The following is a 20196-nucleotide window of genomic DNA, read 5'->3' as shown; positions in this document are numbered from 1 at the left end:
TGTGTATTCACTCAAAGACTTGTGTGCATTATACTTTACATCTCTAATATAATGAGTGCTCAGTCATGGCCACAGAGAGATGCTGTGAATACAGTGTCACTTCTGACCTGCACACACCTGCACTGCTAAAGGAGGAATTCATGTGGGAGCTTTTAGGCAAAACCTACCACGGGGCTGGATGTAGCTGTTTACATTTCTGCTTACAGCACGACAGGCTTAGCCCAAAAGAYAGATGTAAAGAAAGGTGGTTTGCCTCCAGCTCAACATCACAGCAGCAAGGATTCAATTTTTTGAATCCAGGGAGAGCAGTGCAGCCCCTCCYTCAGCCCAGATGCAGAATAGTGGGTGGTGCTGCCAGTGCCATTGTCAATGGAAGCATAAGGGAAAAAAGGCTCCTAATTGATCACAGTCAATTGCAGAGCTCTTAGCCTCTGGTCTGTGTGACACTGATGAGAACCACATGCACAGGCACTAACTATCAAAACCAGTTTTGATATCACACTGCTTTTCAGTGTAGGAGCCMAGATCTGGGGGGAACAGTGCAACTGAAAGCAAGCAGGAAATTTTGTGGGGGTCTTTATCCTTGGTGATGCAGGTATTCCTTGCCCCTTACACTACATGTGGAATCCGTGTAGCATCACAGACAGTGTTTGAGGCAAGACTGTTACAAATCATGTGAAATACAAGCAAGTCTGAATCTTGTCAGAGCTTTTAGACTCCAGAGCTTTTTCAGCCCTCAGTCTGCTAACTCTGAATATAGAGAACAGATTATTCTTAATTGGTAGGATTAGTTAAATGTGTAAGGTCAGTGAAACTTCAGTTAACTATTACCAGTCAAGTCAGGGACTAGTGGTTTGATTGTTCACACTGGAGTTTCACAAAGAGAGCCTGTGACCAAGTGTCATTCCTGCTGAATTAATCTGTGGTGTTGCAGAGGGTGAGCAGTGGTACAGGCACGTTGTGCATAGTCACAGCAGTGTGAAAAGAGTCAGCCTGAATTATGGATCAGCCAGATCAACTACTGACTTTGCAATTGCAGTGCAATTGTTGAGTAAATCATGCGATAAGGCGTGGAATGCAAGAGCAGCCTGTGATACAAAGCCCCAGGGCAACATTTGTACAAGTCCAACCCACTTGAGAGCATGGCAAAGCTTTCTAGTGCCRCTCTCTGCTGTCTCAAGGGCATGACAGCAGCTGCAGACCATCACCACYACTGGGTTACTCTTAGCAACTTTCCCCTTCCTTTCCTCTATCTAATAGTCACAGTGCAGTCAGTGACAGTTTTGCCTTTGAGGGCACTAGGTCTGAGCAAGAAAGAGATACAAATGTCAAGCAAGGCTTGATTTATGTATTCTTYTCAACTGATTGTTTAAGAAACTCAAGAATTCACACAAGCTCAGCTTCTCTGCTGCCCCCAGAGAAATTAAGTCAGAGCTCTTGCAAGATTGTCTGTTGTCTTGAAAGGACTTTGGACCAGGCCCAAACCAGCCATAGCAGGGCTCTGTGCAATAATTTCTWAAGTTAATTAATTGCAGGGCATGCATGCAAGAAAGGTGAGCAATGAAGTCCCACCCAAAGTCCTGCTCTACAGCTACTGCTGTTAGTAGCATCCCAGAGGGAGGTTATGCATCCCTTGAAACTGCTTCTCCAAGGGTGAGAATCATTAAACATGGAAAAGAGAGGACAGCATGCTGTTTGACATAATCATTTCAGCAGCTGCCTGCTTTGCAAATGCTGTTGAATCTCTGGGATCTTTCTGRCAGTTGCCAAAATTATGACTGCAGGAGAGACAAGGAGTGGAAGCACAAATTATAACACTTGGGAATCATTCAGGTCTATAATAGTCTGCATTCATTTTAGCTTGGAGGTGTTTTATTGAAAYTCTCTCTCTTCCCTCCCTCCCCCAGTAATTACCCTGTTGTAAATCCAATGTGTGTGAAAGTGCCTCAGTTTCAAACCCATGCTAACACCAAATTGTTCACGTCCATGCCAGTCATTCTCTGCTGCACAAAGCCTGAAAAAACATTGCTTTCATCTTTTTTATCAGAAACAAACTGAGGGCTGTTGTTTTCTTGGAATGTTCTGACTGAGCATATGTACTCCCTAAACCCACTTCTGGTGTGTCAGTTCATTTTCTGGAGTGTCAGTGAATCTTGAAGAGTAGTCCCTCAGTGCTATCTCAATGCTTTAGTTAAATTTTAGAAAATCAGAGGAGATTGCTGATGAGATTGGGAAGGATTTTCAAGTGCATTTGTCAAGATACCACCTTAGTRTGACCCTCTCCACTCCACAAATCACCTTGCCATAGTGTGTTTTGCAGTGCAATTGCAGGAGGAGGCTTTCCCCCAGCACTACAAAAGGCCTTCAGTTTTCCCTCCCAATCCAGATAATGATTCTGCCTGCTGAATTCCCATTGGGATTTAAAAGGGAGTTTGTAGAGCCACRCAACTTCTGCATGCCTTTCCTCACTACTTATTAAGAAAGGCTCTGTGGCTAATATATGTATTTGTGCTGAGCTGGTGCCTTCATTGCTCTCAGCTCCATAGCCAGGGGCAAAACTCAGAGACAGGGGTGTCAGCTGCAGCCTTTAGTTACCTTCAGACCAAACCCCTAGAGAGGAGAAGAAGGGCAGAATTGTGAGGGGTGAGCTTGTCTCCACTCCCACGGGCCAGATAAGGACTCCAGGAGCAATTGTATTAGCTCCTTTACTTCCCTATGCAATTGCTACCACCTCACCCACCAAGAGTACAGTGCCTTGAAAATGCAAAGGAAAATATTTCTGCCTTATTACTCCACTTTTCTGCTGTCAGGAGGGGAGCCAGCTGTATGTTAGGCTTTTACTCAGTCTGCACAAGCTAAACCAATAGATTTTTAAAAACAATAGACTTGGCAAAGCAGCTAATTGCTGGGTATTGGTTGCAGTGAGCTGAACTCACCTGGAGCAGTCTTCTAGTCACAAAAATCTCCATATCCAGTCTCCKGAGACCCTGCAGGTCTGTAACTTGCTGCTTATCTTTCTCTCCGTGTTGTGTTGCTTTATCAAGCCTGAGGAAGGGAAGAGACACAGTGGGTTACACAGAGAGGCAATTTACAAGGTACAAGCAGCACAAAGTAGAAATAAAAAACAAGCAACACCCAGATCACACAGGTGTGAGAGACGTGCAAATGCATAATGTCTGTCATAGCTCTCATTATTTTCATATCCATGAGATCATTAAGACATTTTTAAGTCCCATGAGCCCATGACATGCAAACCCAGGATATAATAAGCAGGGCTGAATTAATTGCACAATACACTGATGAGCAAAATGAAGTAAAGTGCTTTTATTGTACAAAGGGAAAAGCTTTGCGCTAAACAGCGGACACATCAATTCAAATTATGGCTCATGCTGCATAAATGATAATGAGACTGTCTGAGGCTGAGTGAGAATGCTGAAGGGAGCAAAGACACCCACATGCTGCTGCATCCAAACAGTGCTTATCATTCAACTGGGACAGTGGAATTTGTCTTCATAACAAACTGTTCTGCTTTGATAGATACTGGCAGAAGGGCATCCTAGWGCACTTCACACCCAGCACTGAGCCAGCAATATGGCTATTCAGTCTCTCTATCTTTCCCCTCATCCCAAGTGTCATATCTTTTTGTCATTTATGTTGAAATCCAGTCATTCCATGACATTACTGGAACCACCAGCATTAATCCCATTTGATACCCCCACTTCTGTAAGCAGATGCAGGACTGCCCTGCAAGACACAGTAATGTGTCCCTGCAAGACCCAATAATGGAAATAAAATCACAGCTCATGTGTCATGTGGCAATAGATGAGTTATATTTCAATCTTTCATTTGAAAGTGACACATTCAGAGATTCCCGAGGGGACTTTCACAGCATTTTTGTTTTTCTTACTGCTGTTCTAAGCTATGCAGCCAGTCAGTCTTATTCTGATGCTCCCTAGCATTTCCTAGGTAATTTCATTTTGGCATTTAATGCTTTGCCTTGGGAGATCTTAAAGCGTGCAGCATACAAGCAGTCAATAGCATTCAGGACACAGTCAAGGACAAGGACAGCACTACATTTGTGTCTTGTTTGAGAATGTGTGACAGTAGGTTCAGCACTGCACAATTCTCACTGCTTGGACTGGAAATGAGACTGAGGGATGACTCACGCATTTCCACATCCAACTTCTGCAATGAACCTCTGACCCAACTCATTCCTTAGAGGCCCCATCTTTTCTGTAAGAATGAAGAATGACAAGAAAGGAAATGATCTAGTAAGACACTGCAGTCTTACACTGCAGACAGGTACATCACACATCAGGCAAGGAAGGGAGGGCTTGAGAAGTGTCATCCTGACCTCTGGGTTCTGTTAGTTTGTTTGGCAGACTTGAGCAGAAGGCTGCTGGTATGAACTGGACAGGAAATGGTAAGTTATAGCTGAACTGTGGGGGATTGGTCACTTGTCCAACTTCTCTAGCTCTAAAATGAAACCAGCTTTCTTTCAGAATGAGAAATGAGAACTTGCTGTTTATACCAGGCTTTTAGGCAAAGGGTTCAGTTATCTAGTTCTAGGAAAAAGTCCAGGGACAAAGGAAACAACTAAGTACCTGCCACCCATTCTAGCTACCTGGCTCAACCCCTAAGACTGACTTAAATTTACTGAGCTGTTGGGTGACACAGCTGAGCACAKTCAGTACCATAAAACAGCCTTTTTATTGGTGTCTATCCACAGTTTCCTTATCCTCCTCACATTTTGGTCACAGCACTGATGTATGCACAAAAACTCTCTTCCTGCAAAAAGCTGCTAAGTCCTATAAACGCATTAACTTTCCCGGACAGTGATTACGAAGTATAATGGCCAACCATGCCTCACTGCATTGCATATGAAAGCAGCAGGAAGAGTTTGGCGGGGTATTTGGAGCTAACAAACTGATCTGTGCATACTTAGTGGTGGCTTTGGAAACAGAATCACAGGATTGTTAAGGTTGGAAGAGGCATCAGGAGATCATCTAGTCCAACTGGCTGCTGCCAAGGCAGGGTCACCTGGAGAGGGTGACACAGGAAGGTGGCCAGGTGGGTTTGTCTCCAGGGAGAGAGACTCCAGGCCCATTTTGGGCAGCCTGTCTCAGTGCTCTGCCACCCTCAAAGTAACGTTTTTTCTCATGTTGAGCTGGAACTCCTGGTGTTTTAGTTCATGCCCATCGCCCTGTGACTGAGTACCACAGAGAAGAGTCTGGCACCACCCTCATGGCACCCGCTTTCGAGGCATTAACGAGATCAGAAGCCATGCGACTCACATCAGACAGGCTGAGCACTGCACTGCCTGTACTGGAACACACCCAAGCAGCTGGCACCCAGCGAACTCCGACAGGAGCGCCGCCGCCGGGAGCCGCCGTGCCCCAAAGCACCGGGCACCGCCCGACGCGTCCCGCACGGGGCAGGGCGGCCCGGGGGCGGTGTCCCGGCTCCCCCCGCCCCTCGCCGGCCCCGGACCGGCCCTGCCCTGCCCCACGTGAGCGGTCCCGCTGGCGGTCCCGGGGCTGCTGCCATGGAGCTGCCGGCCGTCAGCCTCAAGGTAGGGGCTGCTCCTGCCCCCGGGGCTCGGGAGCGGGGCCAGCGGAGCGGGAGGGCTGCCGGGGCGGGCTCGGATGGGTGCTCCCTGTATTCCTCCTCTTCTCTTGCATGTTCCCCACTCTTGTGCCTGGTGCAGTTTCTGGCTGAGGCCCTGCTCGGAGCTGCGGAGCCCTCTGAGGGGGAAAAACTGATGTTTCTACTTTTTTTCGTCACGTGGGCAAAGGCTGCAGAAGTACTGAAGGCTATGAAGCCGAGTCGGGGGAGGTTGAGGTTGGATATCAGGAAAATTTTCCCCAGAGGGTGGTCARGTGGAAGAGGCTCCCCAGGGCAGTGGTCACAGCACCAAGCCTGTCTGAGTTCAAGGAGCGTTTGGACAWCACTCTCAGGCACATGGTGGAATTCTTGGGGTGTCTTGTGCAGGGCCAGATCTTCCTGATGGGTCCCTTCCAACTCAGCGTATTCTGTGATTCTTGGTTGTTAAACCTACCAGGTGATGATGGTGCAAGTTTGCTCTTACTTCAGGGATATTGCTSAAGTGGCCAAGGACTCGGCAGAGACAACAGGTGGTTATTAACTAATGTCTGTGGAGGTTTCCAGCTCAGCTGACCAGAGCTAAACCAAGATAAACACTGCACAAGATCCTGGGGAGGCAAAAGTTTTTGCTTGTCAGGCAGAGTATCTTGGAAAGATAAGCCTGCTTACTTTGGGGTTRTCATCTGATAGATAACTGCAGTTGCTTCTCTGCTGGGGAGGGGAGGCTCCAGTTGAGGGCAATTTGGAAATTTGTGTGAATATCTGATAACCAGAGAAAGGAGAAATAAGAGACTTAACCACAGTTACGTTACATTTTTGGGAGAAGCACTTCCTTGTGGACAAGCCACTGGATGTTAAAATCACACTTTGTTTGCTTTTCATGTTGGTTTTTGATATTGATGCTGTCTGTGCTACCAGAGAGGTGACATTTTTCTCTTTCTTTTTGTCATTCACATTTTCAGAGCCCTGAGATTTCTAGGTGTGTGTTTCCTTTCCCTGCTTCACTACTTTGTGATYTCATTTAATACAGCATGGTTCACGTGCATTCTTTGGTTAAAGCTTTGCTCAGAGAGTGAAAGCATCACTGATCACATCAGGTTTTTTTWTTTTTTTGCTGGTGATTCATTAAGCTGTGAGCTGTGGCCTATGCTGCCTATGGGTTGGATGGGAGGATAGTATTATCTCGACTACATTTATTAATTCAGCTTTGTACAGGAAGGCTTTCATGTGGCTTTGTTAAATAATATCTTGGTGTTCGTATAATGATGAATACTCCTCTTACTAGTTCACCAAGAAAAGCAACTTCTCTTGTTAAAGGCAAGTAAGCAAATGGATTTTTCAAGGCCTGGCATGTGGATTRTATTACATTCTGGAAACTAGCTGATACTTTGCCCTGACAAGTTTGGACTATTGTGTGATTCTCAGGGCACTGGGAAGATTAAAAGACCTTGCTCTGTTTTTTTAATTTGGTTTAATTTTTTCCCATGCTAAAACAACAGTGAAAACTAAGGACATTTGATTAAAATGTTTACCAACATAAAATACATGTTTGACCATGGCAAAYGGAGATAGGGGAGCTGAAAAGCACTGACTTTTCAATAAATGAGTCACCAAGACAACAAAAYGAACATGTTTCAGACAACCATTCCCCAATCTCTTACTAGATAAGAGTGAGCTCATCCTGGGAAAACTGTTTTCAGCATTAAGAAATTCCTTATTGTCGAGTCTGCCAGCTCTGCTCTGGAGCTGAAGAGCTGGGGAATAGGGAGTTAATAGTTGTACCTTCATCTTCATACTGTTCCTGAGTTAGGGTCTGATTCCCTGAAAAAATACCACAAAGGTGAGAAAGATTCTTACTCAGAAAGGGCCTGGAAATAACACACACTGCTACTATTCACTGGCATGATCTGCTTATGGGTTCTGTGAGATTAGAAAGATGAGCCTCGTGATAGAAGTAGCTCCAAGAAAGCTGCATGACTGAGCTGTGTTTGTGCCAGAATAGCAGTATCTTAGCCTTGAGGTCTCTCTTTAAGCTATTGGCAGAGCTACAAAATTAACATAGCAGGCTTTGCTCAGGAGTGGATGGGGAACATGCTCATGGAACAGGATTTACTGACTCGGTTCTAACAGCCATGCTCAGCAAAGCATGTGGGAAGCAGCATAGCTATACTTTTGCCATGACAACTTGACACCTATGATTATTGAAATAATCATGCAGAGTCTCAATATACAACATTTGACTTTGATCAAGCCTGAACAATGCCCTACAATCCATGTGCCTGGAAACACACATTTTGTGCTCAGGCATTTTAAAATGCTAAGTCACAGAATCAGGGAATAATAGAGATGTCTGTATGTCATGTGGTTCAACCCCCTGCTTAAAGCAAGGCAAACTGCAGGTTTAGATCAAATAGTTCAACTCAAACTGAGTTTTAACATAAGAATAAAGCTATGACAGCCCCATTGGATAGCCTGTCCCACTGCTTAAGCACTCTCATTATTATCACTCTGTTATAATAATGAGGAGTGTTCTCACAGGTGGCCACTCAGACTTGTATTTTGGTTTTGTGTGTTTTCAGGTGAAAGTCACTCATGGAGCAGATGAGCTCACTCTAAAATAAAAYTAGTAAAATARAAATGCAGATACAACAAGAAAATAWTTGTAMTTTGGAACRGTTTCATTTTTAACTTGCTCAAAATTCAACCTTGTGCTAAGTTCTGTACTGAAGCATGTTTAAAGCTTTCCAATTCCAAAGAGTTTCCCATCTAATGAGACCCTGGCAGACCTAGGTTCTTTTTATGCTTGGCAATTAGTTCCGTGGCATGCTGGGATTTGCAGGGGAGGTAGGAATTCCCCTTGGCTCTCCCCAGTTTCCAGTGGGATGCTTTTAATCACATGGCCATCCTTGTTCCCAGAAGAGATGGGGACAAAGGACCCACCTTTCTTATTTTCTGCTCTCACCACTAGTTCAAGTCTTAGGAGTTATTTTCTCAAAATATTGAGAAAATTGGGGAAATATTTTCTCAAAAAGAAGAAATCTATATGTCTCTTAGGTACAGACTTAAGTGCTGGGACAGATGGAAAAATTTTAAATTCTTCTGCTGTCTTATCAGGCAACTGCCTGCAAATTAACTAATCTCACACAGTAACTGTAGCTTTTCATTAACACTATATTTTCTGARTTAAATCATATCAACACCACCAGCCAATTCTATAGTATGCTGAAGATCTGTCAGGTAAATTGGACTAATAACCAAGAAGGGAATATCGTTTTTATTTCAGCAGTCCCTCATAGTATCAGCTCTAGTTTAGCTGACTTTATGCTGATGACTAAACATACTTCATAATTTAATAACTGCAGTATTGATCTAGACAGCTTTAAAAAAAGCCCACCCTGCCTAATTATGTTAACTGGTGAGCTTTGAGGGGTCTTGTGGGTATGTAACATRCAATTAAATACTGCCTAATTAAGAATTTTCCTGATGTTGTGATAGTCTCTTGAGTAAACGCTATTTGCATGTCTCCATTCTTATCCAGGAACATCTTGTATTTTACTGATTAGCAATTTCTCCCTTGTGTCTGTGGTGCAGTTTGGGAGCAGGGGAAGCAGGGGCTGATGGTGGTGAAACATTTTGTAAGCTTTCATGAACAATTAAAAAAATGAAGAAAAATCTGTCTAAACAGTGTTTGAAGTTASAGCAAAGTCTAGTGAGTGCTCAGCAGCTCTGATGGAGCATTGCAGGAAGAGCAGGAAATAAGACATTTGCATTGTTGGTGTCCTGACAGAGCAGTGTGATCCGCAGCAGCTGGGCCACCCCTGTGGCTTTCCTGGCTRTGCTTCACTTATGTCACAGCTTCACTCTCTTCTTCAGCGACTCGTTTTAAGTTAGAGCATGGAGAGATGTTTTAAGACAAGGAATGTAGCAGGGTGTCAGTAGATCTTAATTTGCTTTTTAGTGTCTTAATGTTCCTATCTGCATACATCTTTCCTGTATCCACTGCGTAACGTAGGCTTTTGCTACATACTAATTTCCCWWTTTTTTTTTTCTTTGGGGGRTGTTATGAACCAGTTTAAACACAGAGGAGCAAAGTAAAGTAAGTCTCTGTGTATAAAACGGAAAGAACTTTGAATGTTCAAAATATTCCCAAAAAGCAAGATAAAAAGCAAATGAGATTAAATGTTGATGCAAAAAAAAAAATGGATACTAATCCAGCTGGCTGGATTACATCCAGCTGATACACTGTATGTTGCCAATACCCTATATAAAAACTTATAACAATATATGAAAAGGCCATTATTGATAATATGTTGAAAGCTATTACATTGTATATTGATAATATGTAAAAAGCTATTACATTATATATTGATAATGTGTAAAAAAAAAGTTATATAAAGTTTTCAATCAATAGGTTTCATAAGCACCTTGTAACTTTGACTTAAACCACAGGTATCATTTTCACAAATGTTTAGAGAGCAAATATGAATAATCTCCCTTTGTTGAATTGACCAGCAAGCCATAGATATAGAAAGTCTGAAGTGATACGTTGTTCTCATTTGCTCTCTGAATAAACATTGTAGGTTATGTTTCCTTGGATACAAAAATGGCAAGTGGTGGTGAAGAGAATCTTTGTATCACTTATTACAGTACTATCCTTTCTTCTAGGATTTGTCCCCTTGAGCACAAGGATCAGAATCTTTAAGGACATGTGCAAAGTACAGAATTTGTTTCCTCATTATCTTACTGCTAGTCAGGGCACTTTTGGAATTTGGATGTGGTGGYTTCACTGGGAATGAAAAGAGCTGTATGCTTTGGCAGGATCAGGTTCACAGAGTCCTGGAAGAAGCCTTCAGGTCTGTTAATACTGCAGTGACGTTGGACCACTGCTTTGAACAGACTGGAAGGAGGTAAAAAGGATTTGCTGATGACTGGGGTGAAATTCTGGGAGCTGCAGGCATGGCTGTCCATGAGTTTTTTGGTGATGGGATGCCAGATTGGTCACATATAAACAGTATTAGTTCAGTGTGAATCAGATTGCCTGGCTTTCTGTGCAAACTCTTCTGAGGTTCCAAAATTAATAACCCATTTAGAAAAGGCTAAGTGGTCCCTGAATCAGCTGTTGACAGGGATGACAAGAAGAATGAATGACTACAGTGTAGCACCACAGGAAATACTCAGCAACAGATACAGAGAAAAATGGCTTTGTCTTCACTGTCCCAATTGCCTCAACATCTTTCTGTGTTGATTCATAGGTCTAGGCCACTCTTYCACCCATCCCTTGGGGACAAGATGGTAATTTCACATTGAAATGGTCATCCCAGAGTTCTTCCAACATGCTGACCTGTCTTCCTGTTTGTTTTTTTTTTATAGGCTATCATTCTGGTACATTGGCTGCTCACAGTGTGGTGAGTGATTAGTGTCTGGCCTGGGGGAGAAGAGAGTATTCCTTCAAACTAGGAATGGGATGTTCCCTGGGAATCAGCACTCCCTGTTTGTGCCTGTGTGCAAGAAGATCCTAAATCTAAGAGTGAGGTGTTTGTATGGGAACAGGGATGAATGCTAACTCTTGCAGGCTTATTGGTATGTGAACTGGAATTTTTTTTTGGTCTCGTTTGGCAGGGGATGCATGAATTATTTGTTGCCACACTCCTATGCCTGGGGAAATTTCAGTGTCCTTGCAATGGGGATCTGGGCCATTGTGCAGCGAGATTCCCTTGATGCCATAATGATGGTGAGTGTAAGAGTGTTGGTCTCCCCCAGGCTGCTCAGGAGGAGGGTGGAGGCCAGAGACTTTGAGCCAGAGATGATTTTCAGCTGTTCCCAATACAGCAGTGAACAAGTCAATTCCCTGTTTGGGTGGGTCTGGTTTTTAAATCTATAAACCATGGTGAGAAGCATTCACTGAGCTCTGTAAACCATGGTGAGAAGCATTCACTGTCAATTATTTTTCTTCTCAGAGATGAGAAATACTTGGTTCTTGCTTTTTTTACCTGTTTGTTGTGACTTGTAATGCCAGATGAGGACTCAAAGTGTTTGATACGCCTCAGTTGGAGGGGCTTTGTAAAACTCTTCTTTGAACATTGAATAGACTGGCAAACAAAAATAAACAATTCTAGAATATATTATGAGAAGATACCTGACAGATGTGAAGAAAATGCATAAAATACAAGATCATTCATCTAGGAGTATCCATCTACCTGGGGCAGTACCAAGAGTGCTGTGTGATACTGGRGTGAAGGGTGGTTGGGTAACACATCTCGCAGGAAACAGATGCTGTCKCTGACTGTTACTTCTGGTGGTTAAACCCTTGTTCTGTTCATGTCCCATTCTCTCTCTTTGTTTCCAGTTCCTGACTGGCCTGCTGCTCACAGTCCTCACAGACATTATTCACATCTCTATCTTCTACCCTTCACATGACTACCTCAGTGATGCGAAGCGTTTCAGTATAGGCATGGCCATCTTCAGCCTCCTCCTCAAACCTGTGTCCTGCTATTTGGTGTATCGAATGTATCGGGAGCGTGGAGGAGAGTACACCTTTAACATAGGTAAGATGCTTTCTCTGCTTCCATGTCAGCGTGGGCCACCTCCTCAGGTGTTAAGGGGACTGCCCTTCAGGTGTTAAGGACTTTGGTCCCTTCAGTCTGAGCTCTGTTCAATTGGATTCTGCCCTCCTTTCCAGGCAGATGGAATGCTTGCTCTCCCTTGCTCATGTCTATTCTCCCATTTTGTGGTTCTGGTGTGTCTTGGGCCTTAAATTTATATTCTTCCTCTCTCCCCTTACAAACTTCTCCTCATGAAGTTTTTGACAGCTACATTGCCCACAATGGTGTTGTGAGAGGCTTTTCTGCTCTTCCTCCTTCTGCATATGTGTGTGTTTCCCGGAAACTTCTGGATGTTCTCTCTTTGTCAACCCTTTCTTTTCCTTCTGGAGAAAAGTAGAAGCAGTATTTCCTCTAGCTGGATTATGAACAAGAGGRAAAGAAGCTGGATTTCTMACTCTATGCTTTCTGTGTCKTGTTTACCTTGATTGCTTTGGACTTTGTTCCTCCTCTGGAATAATGTTTACCTCATGGGAATTTGCTTAGAGACACTTCATTTTTGCTGTGGATGTACTTGATAATGATAATGTGGAAGAGTTGCCAGAGAGGATGGGCTGTGGCTAGATGTTCTGRGCCTTAGCTTTGCCAAGGATGCCTAGTGCGAGCTCATGCCTGGGCAGCTGCCAGGGATTGATTGTTTGCCAGGGATTGTTGAGTTCATGCTGGCAAAAGCTGCAGCCTGGCACAGTTCTRTCTGTCATCCTAAGAATGCTGTGCARGATAAAACATRGTGTACCTGCATTACAGTGTCTGGAAGTTCTCTCGTTCTGCTTTGGTGTTAGCAGAGATCACACTCCTGTGAAAAGAGGTGGAAACCTGCAGAGGAGGAGAAGCCATGGAAGGAAACCATAGCTTAGGGCACTGTGTGATATTTGCATCTCTCTGCTAGTGTAGTGTGCATGTCGTCTCTGCCAACTACTTGTGAAAATCCAGATGGATAGGTCTCACCTGGGTCAGGAGGCATGTGAGTCACCTGCAGTGCCTTGTTTGTGCCAGTTTTTATTAGCTGCTCACTGTGCTTGTCATTAGGATTCAACATGTGTATCCCATAGAAAGTGTAGRCATCATTGAGGAGTTTGTTTGCTTGGAATTTGGGAGCACTTCTTTTCAACCACATTATCCCAAACCAAGAATCTCTCAGCACAGTTGGGAATTCAGACACTTTGTAGTTTTATATCCTCTTCTAACTGTCTTTCTTACAAGATTTTYAGTACTGTGTTGCTTTGTGCTGAATATGCTTGACAAATTTCTTCTCATTTTCCTACTATCTGGCATTTTCTTTTGAACCCAGCAGTATTGAAATTTTTCTGGCTTTTTTTGTCTTGTTTTCCTTTTATATCAAGTCGCTCTTTGTTGCTTGGCAGCATCCTTGCTACTTGGAACAAAYCCCTCATAGTCTGGTACCTATCTGTGTTTCAGGTTGCTTTCTCCCCATGGCAAATGCCCGGCCCATAGATAAAGAGCTGTCCATGCACATTCTCTGTCTCTGCCTCCTCTTTCTGCAGTTATCCCCTGAACAGTAACATGATTTTGCATAGAYAAATTGTTCATAGTGCAGTTAGGAGCACTGTTTGATTCAAATTTGGTGCTACACTTGAGGCATAGCTGCCTTGTTGGGAAGAGTGGTTTATGGATGTGTCATGCCTTTAAATTTATGCTGTCAGCTAGCTATGCTTCCTGCAGCTTCTGGCTCTGTCTGTTCATTTTTCCAAAAGCTCTCATACACTTTATCTTGCTGAAATACCCGGTTGCAGGAACCTGTTGTGCTGCTGTGGGGTATTGTGGGTCTTGCTTTTCACACAGCCATGTGGCTACTAAGAGGGCAGTTCTCAAGGAAAGAACAGGCATGTTGGAAGGGTGCCTTTCCTCATCTGCCTGTTTAATGAGGATCACAGACCACAGGTGCAGGGAGCTGGTAGAATGTATCTCCTGAACTGTTGGTTGTGCTTTTGCCTTTGTCCCAAGCTTGTTCCCTTCCATCTCTWTTCAGGTGTCAGCAGTGCGGGCCAGAACCGCAGCACTTACGAGCCCATCGATCAGCCAGACGCGCCTCCACAGTGGCCTTCCTCCAGCAAGGCAGCCCAGCCCCCGTACTGAGGCACCTGCAGCCCAGGATGGACACTGCCCTCACCCAGCCGAGCCTTCCATTCTCCCCGTGGAACAGCACCTGCTGCTGGGCAAACAGAAGATCTGATATTTCTTTTGCCTCCCTAAAGGTTAGGCAGATGGGTTCTGCAGTAAKTCCAGAAGATCTTGGAGGTGTCATGTTAAAGCACTGTGACTCATTGTAATCCCAGTACTTTTCTTTTCCTCCTCCCCCTAAATCCCTCCTCTGTACATGTGACTGGATGCACCTTCTGCAGTCTTCCAGATCTTCTGCTGTGTTTCCTCTTTGTTGTAAGAAAACCACTCAAAGTACTCCYGGACAAGCAATCTTTAAAAGGCTTATGGACTGCCCTAAAACAGTACAGTGTAGCCTGATTTTRTGTAGATATATTTCCAGGAAACATCTGTCAGTTCCCAAGATCTGTTTTTGATGGCATTATTTAACTTCTTGTGCTCCCGGTATCTGGTATTGTGTTTTATTAACTGATGCTTTTATGCAAGTTGAACATCTTTCAGGATACTTAAAATGACTGTTGAATGTAATYATAAATACTTTGTGCCTTGAAATATCCTTTTGCCTTCAGCTGCCTGTCTTAACAGAACTTGAAATGTTACATTTTTCTAAGAAAACCATAAAATKAATACAGTTTTTCTGTGTTAGAAAAAGTTACATTGGTCACTTATGTCTCATTTGAAAATGTAGTTTTTTCTGAGTGCTTGGGACTGTAGCCAGGCAGTCTGGGAGGGTCATTATGGGGGAAGGGTCTCTGATGGCATTTAGTCTAAGCTTTACTCTGAGAAGTAGAAGATACTGCTTACAATTGTATGGGTGGGAGGGTGGGCTTGTAAAATGGGCGTTGCAGAAGGATGGATTTATTTACACTGTCGAGGTGAGTTCCATTGGGTGTGACAAGCTGTTGTTATGCATGATAAATCTGTCCTGCTGTGGCCTTCAGGTAAGATTCTAAAAAAAAACCAAAACAACCAAAATCCCAGAAGCAAGCAAGCAAACAAATTTACAGGAATTCATTTACAGAAGAAAAGGAGTATGTCAGCTTTGGCAGAATTCTAGTGCTAGGAAGATAGGTATTTTCCTGAAGCAAGTTCATTTTCAAAGTTTATATCTATTATTTTACAACTGCATTTGTCTCGACAAGACCTGCTGCTGTGTTGATTCTTCAGTAACCAAGACCCATGTTAACTTTGCTTTAACCTCCAGAACCATTCCACTTGTATTTTTTTAAAACCAAGGAGTTTTCTCCCARCTTTGATCACTTCAAACATAAGCAGATACTTCCTCTACTCTGCTGCACAAGCACTACAGTGACGTGGTATACCTGGTTCACACACATGGTAAATGCCGGAGAAGGGTGATAGTTGTCTTTACTCTCTCAGAAAGGAGTGTTGTGCATTTATTTTACAGGCTTATATATAATAGAGCACCAATATAGGAATTGGTCTGTTCTTGTGATTAGATAGCAAATGGGGAAAGAGTAGGCAGAAATTGCTGGGACTTGTGGCATTGCAGAGCCTTTATGGAAATGGGTTTTTTCAGCTCTTTAGAAGTGTACAGTGGCAGCACAGATCCCTGAATAACACATTTAAATACGCAGGGTTGTTTTTTACCTAGACCCATGGATGACAGAATGGAAATCACTGCTTTAAATGCTGTGGGGTTTGCAAGTAAGCACAGTCAGCTATATCTAGGGAGGTCTCCCCAGCTCTTGTRCATTGGAAATACCCATCTAGATGACCTGCCATGTGTTTTTCTGTGGAAAACTCAGTACATTTGGGAGCTCTGGGGAGCAGAGCATGGCAGGAGTAGCACTCTGCTTACAGTGCCTCAACTATACCTATTTTGGGCAGTAACTCAGAGGTGATGCTAAAAACAGACCTCTCTCCTGGCTGAGGACGAAGAGAGCGTTTGTACCTGGTTCAAAGGTGTGCATCAGGGGTTCACATAGCCGCTGCGCTGGAGCATGGCCTCGCTGGCTTCACCGTGGGACTGTCGTGGGCTCTTAGTGAGATCTCCTTACCCACACAGGTGTGATGCTCCATTCGGCTGGTTTTGCTTTRTTTTTTAAAATTCTCGGGTCCTGCTGTGCCGGTACATTTGGGAGCTCTGGGGAGCAGAGCATGGCAGGAGTAGCACTTGGCTTACAGTGCCTCAACGATACCTATTTTGGGCAGTAACTCAGAGGTGATGCTAAAAACAGACCTCTCTCCTGGCTGAGGAGGAAGAGAGCGTTTGTACCTGGTTCAGGTGTGCATCAGGGGTTTCACAGAGCCGCTGCACTGGAGCATGGCCTCGCTGGCTTCACCGCGGGACTGTCATGGGCTCTTAGTGACATCTCCTCACCCACACAGGTGCGATGCTGGTTTTGCTTTGTTTTTTAAAATTCTCGGGTACTGCTGTGCCCGGACAGCTCCCCAGGACTGAGCCCGGCCCGCCCAGGGCCTGTGCCCCCCTCAGGGCTGGCAGAGAAGGCGGGAGACATGGTGGCTGTCCTGAGGCGCTGCCCGGGACAAGCRCGGCTCCCGCCCGGGACGAACCCCCTTCTCCCCGGCTTTAATTAACCACGGCCCAGAGCGGCTTTCCCGGGCCATCTGCAGCTCCGGTCAGCGGCTAATCGCGGGGATAAGCTGCTTAGGGAGCCCCAGCTGGAGCGGACGCGGGGCGCGGGGCTGAGGGCTGGTTGTGGCCGCCGAGGAGATGCCGCCTCAGACGGCTGCGGTCAGTCCCCGGGGCCCGGCGGGGCAAACGGTGCCTCTYGGCGGCAGTAAGTGGAGACATCGGGGTTGCTGAGCAGGGCTGGGGATACATTTGAGGGGTTTCACCTCCCAGGACAGCGGAGGATGCTTTGGTGGAAGCGCTGGGGAGGGAAGAACGCTTGTGTGTGCCTGTTGAGCTCATGTTRTCATGCGGCGGCAGCGGTGGTTTGTTTGGTTTGTAATTCTGAAACTGTTTGGGAAAAGCTTGCTAAGGCAACTCAAGTGTGATCTYGGAGTAACCACTGGCCCCTACTTGAAATGTGGAATAGATCAGCTTTTTCAGCAGGGATGGGGAAATAAGCACTGTGTGTGCGGCGTGAATGTGTTTATTATGGGTCTGGCATGGTTACGTATTGCTGAASTGGCATTTGCTTAATGGAGCTTGATTTTCTTTTCATGAACTGTGCTGTTTACTTTCTTTTGCTTATAACAACAGAAATAACTTTATCATCTTCACTTTTATTTGCTGAGTTGAATTTGTTTCAGGTTTTAATGCATTAGTGTGTTGCTGCWAAGTGTTTATATAGTAAGCATGCATTAAATGTTTTCGTTGGAATCATAAAAACKAATACATAAAATCCATTGGTCATGGATTTTGCAGTTCATAAAATGTGCAGTTTGCCTTGAGTAGCTCTTTTGGCCTCAGATRAAGTTTTAAAAAAGCACTTCATGAAAGCTCATAAGTGAGATTAACCTTACTGCTTAAAAGTGGTTATGTTAAAGTCCTGAGTAGCAATTTTGGAAGGCAGACAAACATATTGTGAAAGGATGTTATTTCTTCCAGATCTCAAAGAGACTGAAATTAGGAATGAGTGAGGTGAGTTGAAATAACCATGGTGATGTGTTGAGAACTGGTACCTAGCACAAAGAACTGAAACAGCTAAAAAAATCACAAGTTATCAAGAAAATAGATTATTATCAAGAAAATAGATTCTGTCCAGTTTCTTGAACATAATGTAGTCCAGAGCCAGGTTTTGAGTGTTCACAGAGCAAAACAACACTGAAAAACATGGTGCGTTTATGTCCTTTTACAATTTAAATCCTTTGTAACACCCTTTTGTGATACATTGCTTGTTGATTGGMTATTTCTGGGATGCAAGGAGTGCTTCCATGGAACACCAGTCCGCTGCATTTTGTGGTTATACTTCATGCAGTGATAGGCACCCTAAGGAAGGCAGCTGTGCTTTGTCTGTTCACTCTGTAGTTGCCAACTTCAACTTGTCTGGAAAAAATAATGGGATCTTTCCGTTCGTGGCACCCTCGGTGGTGTATGAAAGGCAGTAACAGCAGTTCCCAGGGATAATTGCAACACTGCCTGACTGTCCCCTGCTGCTTTAGGGGCTGTATTTGCTTCCCAGATTGTGGTGATTACTGAAGGAGTTTGCATGTGAGAGGGACAAGCGAGCTGTTACAAACAGGGACAACTGAGCCTCAAATGCTCTCTTAGAAGWGAATGAGATAAACACAGTTTGGAAACAGTGTGCAATTTGACAGGAGGCTTTCTGGGATTAGAGTGTGTTTGAAAAAGACAATGGGCATTGATTTCATAGGCCATTGCTGTCTCTTCTCAGATTGACTAGGGGGTTTTAAGATGATAGAGATGTGTGTGTCTTTATCCAATACCATTTTCATTTTTTTTAAAAGAGACTGTGAAAAAGAATAGTGGTTAGAATGACAGTGATTGACAACTTGCTTTTAAAATCAGAGGGAATGAAAGCAGAGTCCTTTCAAATTGCACTTACCTGTTAGCAGCAACTTTAGAATCCATTCTCAGCATAAATTGTATATGTATAACCATCAGACTTAGTGGCTAGACTGCAAATTAGGTCTCCCAGCTGTGCTATAAGTCTTCCAGATCAGGGGACAGTGTAGCTTCTCTGGATATGTAAACATGGTTTCATCCCTTAGTGTGGACGAGAACAAATAGTCTGTGTAGCCTTGAACCTTTGCAGAGCTCTAGCATGATATGTGGACGAATTTTCACTTGTAAAGCAGTTAAAGAGGATCCTAAGTCGTGGCCCTACATTTCCTATGAGCCCTGGAGAAGATATGAGTGTGGAGGAGATCTGAGTTGGATTTCCCATSAGTGATGAAGAGTAAGCATTACACTCCAGCTGTAACCATGTTGGCTCTGATTTCTCAGAAAACATTTTATTTTAGATCTGTTGTTCATTGGTGTCTTGTAGATCTGGTGAAAGCATCCCGGAAAAGCTGCTACACACTACTTTGTCTTTGCAGCACGATAACTCAGCCTTGCTAGCWACAAATTCTTGCTGAGGCTGCAGGTGCATAATGCTGGAAGTCTTTGTTTTCCAGGTTTTTGTTGAGAACTGAATAATTCCCTTTCAGTCATTCCTATTCTGCCAGACATGATTGTCCACTGAAAGGCAGGAAGAGAGTAGTATCTGTAACACTTTCAGGACTGAGGCTGGTGAATGAGAGACAAGGCATTCACAAGGAAARTGTACCCAAAGACTTTTGCAAACTAGGCAAGATGAGATAGGAAGTACGCATAGTCCTTGCTTATATTTCTTCTTCTTTTTCTTCAGAGCAAAGAAACTTTCAGAAGAACATGAATTTTGATCTGTGTTTGGGCACTAGAAGTCACATAGACATTTCTCATYCCTGGCCTGAGATGCAGCATTTGGTGTAAGCCCAGAGACAGCAGCACAGGGCTRGCTGTGTACCGCACCTCTGTCAGATGGGAAGAGATCCCAGTCTGAGACAGACTAATCTCTCCTGTCCTTCTCAGCCATTCCCGGATACTGCCAGCCAGTTCTTCAGTTTCTGCTTGTTGCAGCAGAATAATCTGTGCTCTAGGCTGCAGCARCACAGCTCTAAGTGTGTGGCTCATAGGAGTCCCTGTCTTGCTTTGTCAGTGAATCTGCCCCAGAGGCACTTGCACCTTGAGGCTTATGGTTTAGAAAGAAGGAGTGAGAGTACTGACTTTCCTCAACAACACCATCAGGARGCAAAGGCAGCTGATAGCTGCTCCATACACACTGCCCACCATCACTATTCAGAAAGAAGGAACAAGAATTGTGACTACCCGGTGGAAAACCAACAGCATCAACCTTGTATGGATTCTGTGGACCCTTTACTGGTCAATGCCCAT

General features: G+C 44.2%; 1 protein-coding gene across 4 annotated transcripts; it reads left to right on the top strand.

The window, feature by feature from the left end:
* The first annotated feature begins 5470 nt into the window (after positions 1–5470).
* AGTRAP (angiotensin II receptor associated protein) lies at positions 5471–15238 on the top strand. 4 transcript variants are annotated; one of them, XM_057382165.1, is made up of 5 exons: positions 5471–5572; positions 10975–11009; positions 11224–11335; positions 11951–12149; positions 14194–15231. In XM_057382165.1, exons 1-5 carry the CDS (start codon positions 5546–5548, stop codon positions 14298–14300), a joined length of 480 nt encoding a protein of 159 aa, XP_057238148.1. In that variant the 5' UTR covers positions 5471–5545; the 3' UTR covers positions 14301–15231. The 4 variants fall into 4 exon arrangements, with proteins under 4 accessions (XP_057238148.1, XP_057238149.1, XP_057238146.1 ...); XM_057382166.1 differs by lacking the exon at positions 5471–5572 and adding an exon at positions 10270–10511 and having other exon boundaries at positions 14194–15194; XM_057382163.1 differs by lacking the exons at positions 5471–5572; positions 10975–11009 and adding an exon at positions 11016–11136 and having other exon boundaries at positions 14194–15238.
* Positions 15239–20196: the final 4958 nt, after the last annotated feature.

The sequence above is a fragment of the Malurus melanocephalus genome, unplaced genomic scaffold (assembly GCF_030028575.1).
Source record: "Malurus melanocephalus ecotype Western Australia unplaced genomic scaffold, MMel_1.1 scaffold_552, whole genome shotgun sequence".
Lineage (NCBI taxonomy): Eukaryota > Metazoa > Chordata > Aves > Passeriformes > Maluridae > Malurus > Malurus melanocephalus.
Note: the sequence above shows the minus strand (reverse complement) of the source record. Positions and strands in the feature narration are given on the sequence as shown.